The sequence below is a fragment of the Aotus nancymaae genome, unplaced genomic scaffold (genome assembly GCF_030222135.1).
Source record: "Aotus nancymaae isolate 86718 unplaced genomic scaffold, 86718_ANA_hifiasm-v0.15.2.pri h1tg000012l, whole genome shotgun sequence".
Taxonomy (NCBI): Eukaryota; Metazoa; Chordata; class Mammalia; order Primates; family Aotidae; genus Aotus; species Aotus nancymaae.
This window is the reverse complement of record NW_026988423.1, coordinates 45,434,732-45,438,521: the sequence shown is the minus strand read 5'-3', so window position 1 is coordinate 45,438,521 and position 3,790 is coordinate 45,434,732. Positions and strand designations below refer to the sequence as shown.

General features: G+C 44.9%; 1 protein-coding gene across 1 annotated transcript; it reads left to right on the top strand.

The window, feature by feature from the left end:
* Window positions 1-1,018: 1,018 nt before the first annotated feature.
* Window positions 1,019-3,049, top strand: LOC135274589 (SNW domain-containing protein 1-like). The gene is given in 2 exon segments (XM_064375330.1): window positions 1,019-1,266; window positions 1,268-3,049. Coding segments are annotated over 2 exon segments (1,611 nt in total). The 5' UTR covers window positions 1,019-1,029; the 3' UTR covers window positions 2,642-3,049.
* The last annotated feature ends 741 nt before the right edge of the window (window positions 3,050-3,790 follow it).

Here is a 3,790-nt window from a genome sequence, read left to right as displayed (position 1 = left end):
TATAACACTAATGTTTCTGGGACTGCCAGCAATTAAAACCAAAAATAAATAACACATTACAAGCTGCAAACCCAGCTCGGCTCAGGGAATGCTACGGTTGGATAGGAGGCTTTTTGTTTTTAATTGCTCAAGTTTCTCCAGGCCCTGCTGAATGTAAATACCTGACAAGCAGCTGTTTGCCAGGGGACCGAGCAGAGGAAGCTTCGGCTGAAATCTCTTTTCTGATACTCTGTCTCTTGTTCTGGGCCCCCAGGGAGCTGGCTGCCATTCCCCTGCCTCAGTGTTACTCTCTGCAAAAGGGAGATGTTCCACAACAAAGCCGACGGCAGACACGTGCGCTTATGAACATGTTGCTCTTGGTCATTTATTGAATTAGAAAAAGCTTTATTGATTTTTGCTGTTGTTTTTGTTTTTCTTGCTTGAAAAAGAACATGGAAAGAGCAGTTTTGATGAATACTTATCTTATTTCATTTAGTGAGCATGTGAGGTTAATAGCAGAGGTTGTCCACAATCAGGGGAGAACAACTGTAAAATCCAACTGTTAAAGCCCAACTTGGAAGATTCACTTGGTTTATTTTTTCCTGAAGGAAGTCCTTGTGTAGTACTCAAGTTATGGTGCAGACTGAGCTTATATGACAGCTCCAAGTCATGGGACCCAAAAATACAGGTGGGCCAGGAAGGACCTTGAGTCCCATCCATTCCCTCACCCACCCCTTAGCCTTCTTGAAGGAGTGCTTATTTTTTTTTAAATCTAACAGACATAAGATTAAAGGATCAAAGTTCCTGACGTTGCGAATGCAACCAATACATTTCTACGAAATTGTTCACACAAAGATAGGGCACCAATAAAACTCAGTCGGAAAAGATCAAGAACGGGCTGAGCTCTGTGGCTCACACCTGTAATCCCAGCACTCTGGGAGGCCAAGGTGGACAGATCACTTGAGGTCAGGAGTTCGAGACCAGCCTGGCCAACACGGTGAAACTCCTTTTGTATTAAAAATACAAAAATAGGAGAAGAAGCGGAAGAAGATGGCGCTCACCAGCTTTTTACCTGCACCTACTCAGCTATCTCAGGACCAGCTCGAGGCTGAAGAAAAGGCAAGATCCCAGAGATCACGGCAGACCTCACTGGTCTCCTCCCGAAGAGAGCCTCCCCCGTACGGATATCGGAAAGGCTGGATACCTCGGTTATTAGAGGATTTTGGAGATGGAGGTGCTTTTCCAGAGATCCATGTGGCTCAGTATCCACTGGATATGGGACGAAAGAAAAAAAATGTCGAATGCACTGGCCATTCAGGTGGATTCTGAAGGAAAAATTAAATATGATGCAATCGCTCGACAAGGACAGTCAAAAGACAAGGTCATTTACAGCAAATACACTGACCTGGTTCCAAAGGAGGTTATGAATGCAGATGACCCAGACCTGCAAAGGCCCGATGAAGAAGCTATTAAAGAGATAACAGAAAAGACAAGAGTAGCCTTAGAAAAATCTGTATCACAGAAGGTTGCTGCAGCCATGCCAGTTCGGGCAGCTGACAAACTGGCTCCTGCTCAGTATATCCGATACACACCATCTCAGCAAGGAGTGGCTTTCAACTCTGGAGCTAAACAGAGGGTTATTCGGATGGTAGAAATGCAGAAAGATCCAATGGAGCCTCCAAGGTTCAAGATTAATAAGAAAATTCCCCGGGGACCACCTTCTCCTCCTGCACCTGTCATGCATTCTCCTAGCCGAAAGATGACTGTAAAGGAACAACAAGAGTGGAAGATTCCTCCTTGTATTTCTAACTGGAAAAATGCAAAGGGTTATACAATTCCATTAGACAAACGTCTGGCTGCTGATGGAAGAGGACTACAGACAGTACACATAAATGAAAATTTTGCCAAACTGGCCGAAGCCCTCTACATTGCTGATCGGAAGGCTCGTGAAGCTGTGGAAATGCGTGCCCAAGTAGAGAGAAAAATGGCTCAAAAAGAAAAGGAAAAACATGAAGAGAAACTTAGAGAAATGGCCCAGAAAGCCAGGGAGAGAAGAGCTGGGATCAAAACTCATGTGGAAAAAGAGGATGGGGAGGCACGTGAGAGGGATGAAATCCGGCATGACAGGCGAAAAGAGAGACAGCATGACCGGAATCTTTCCAGGGCAGCTCCTGATAAGAGGTCGAAACTTCAGAGAAATGAAAATCGGGATATCAGTGAGGTCATTGCTCTCGGTGTTCCTAATCCTCGGACTTCCAATGAAGTTCAGTACGACCAAAGGCTCTTCAACCAATCCAAGGGTATGGACAGTGGATTTGCAGGTGGAGAAGATGAAATTTATAATGTTTATGATCAAGCCTGGAGAGGTGGTAAAGATATGGCCCAGAGTATTTATAGGCCCAGTAAAAATCTGGACAAGGACATGTATGGTGATGACCTAGAAGCCAGAATAAAGACCAACAGATTTGTTCCCGACAAGGAGTTTTCTGGGTCAGACCGTAGGCAGAGAGGCCGAGAAGGACCAGTTCAGTTTGAGGAAGATCCTTTTGGTTTGGACAAGTTTTTGGAAGAAGCCAAACAGCATGGTGGCTCTAAAAGACCCTCAGATAGCAGCCGCCCCAAGGAACATGAGCATGAAGGCAAGAAGAGGAGGAAGGAGTAGACACAGGTCTCTTTCAAAGTGAATGAACTATTATTATCCATAACCCTAATGATGCAAGTCATATGGGGGAACATTTTATAAATGGTCAGGATAAAAACCAAATCTGGGTGCCAGGTCCCAGCACTACTTTTTATTACTGGAGAATTAGGGGGGATAGAAAATTCTACTTTGAATTATTTAGTTTTTTTAAAGAGTGGGTTGTGTTTGTGCTTCTCCCACCTTTCAGCATTTATAGAACATGCTGCCCCACATACAAAATCAAGACCACTTCCTTTTGTGTGACACTAGTAGTTTGGGGTTAATATTTTGTGTAAGAACAGCTGCCTATGAGTAAAGATACCCCAACCACAGTGAGTAGGAGGATGTTCACATATTGGCACTGTCCTGTCAAATAAATTTTGCCCTTATTGTGCTCTGTTTTAATTTGGAGTGGGCAAAGTAAGCTCTTGCTTGATGCAACTTATTTGTTTCAAATAAATAAAAACATTTAGACAAAAAAAAAAAAAAAAAAAAAATACAAAAATAGGCCAGGAGTGGTGGTGAGTGCCTGTAATCCTAGCTACTCAGGAGGCTGAGGCAGGAGAATCTCTTAAACCCAGGAGGTAGAGGTTGCAGGGTTACAGTGAACCGAAATTGTGCCACTGCACTCTGGCCTGGGTGACAGAGTGAGACTCTGTCTCCAAAAGGAAAAAAAAAAAGAAAAGGTCAAGAATGGATCTCCTTGGTGGAACTCCTGGGTGCTTCCTTAGAAGTCCTTCTCAGCACCAAGAGACGTGGCCTCCAAGGCAACCTCCTCTCCACCCCAACTCTGAGCAGCCACTTGCTAATGACAGAGTGTAAATGGGTGGGCACTGCCACCCACTGAAGCAGCTCTCAGCACCTGCCTAGCCAGCAGATGGCTGCAGTGTGGCTGAGTCCCCCACACCTCCCAGTCTTCTGCCTAGATTGCCAAGAAATGCAAAGATGGAAAATTCAAACACACCAGGGCAAATCCACAGGCACTCTCCTTTACCCGTGGGTGTTGGCGGCGCTGCTGCAGGCAAAAGCAACTCTCTTGAAAGCAACAAATAATGAGCCTTGACAGCAGCAGCAAGGCACAAATGCTGACTCATGAATGTCATCATTGTTCTTTCCTGCCATGGGCATTAG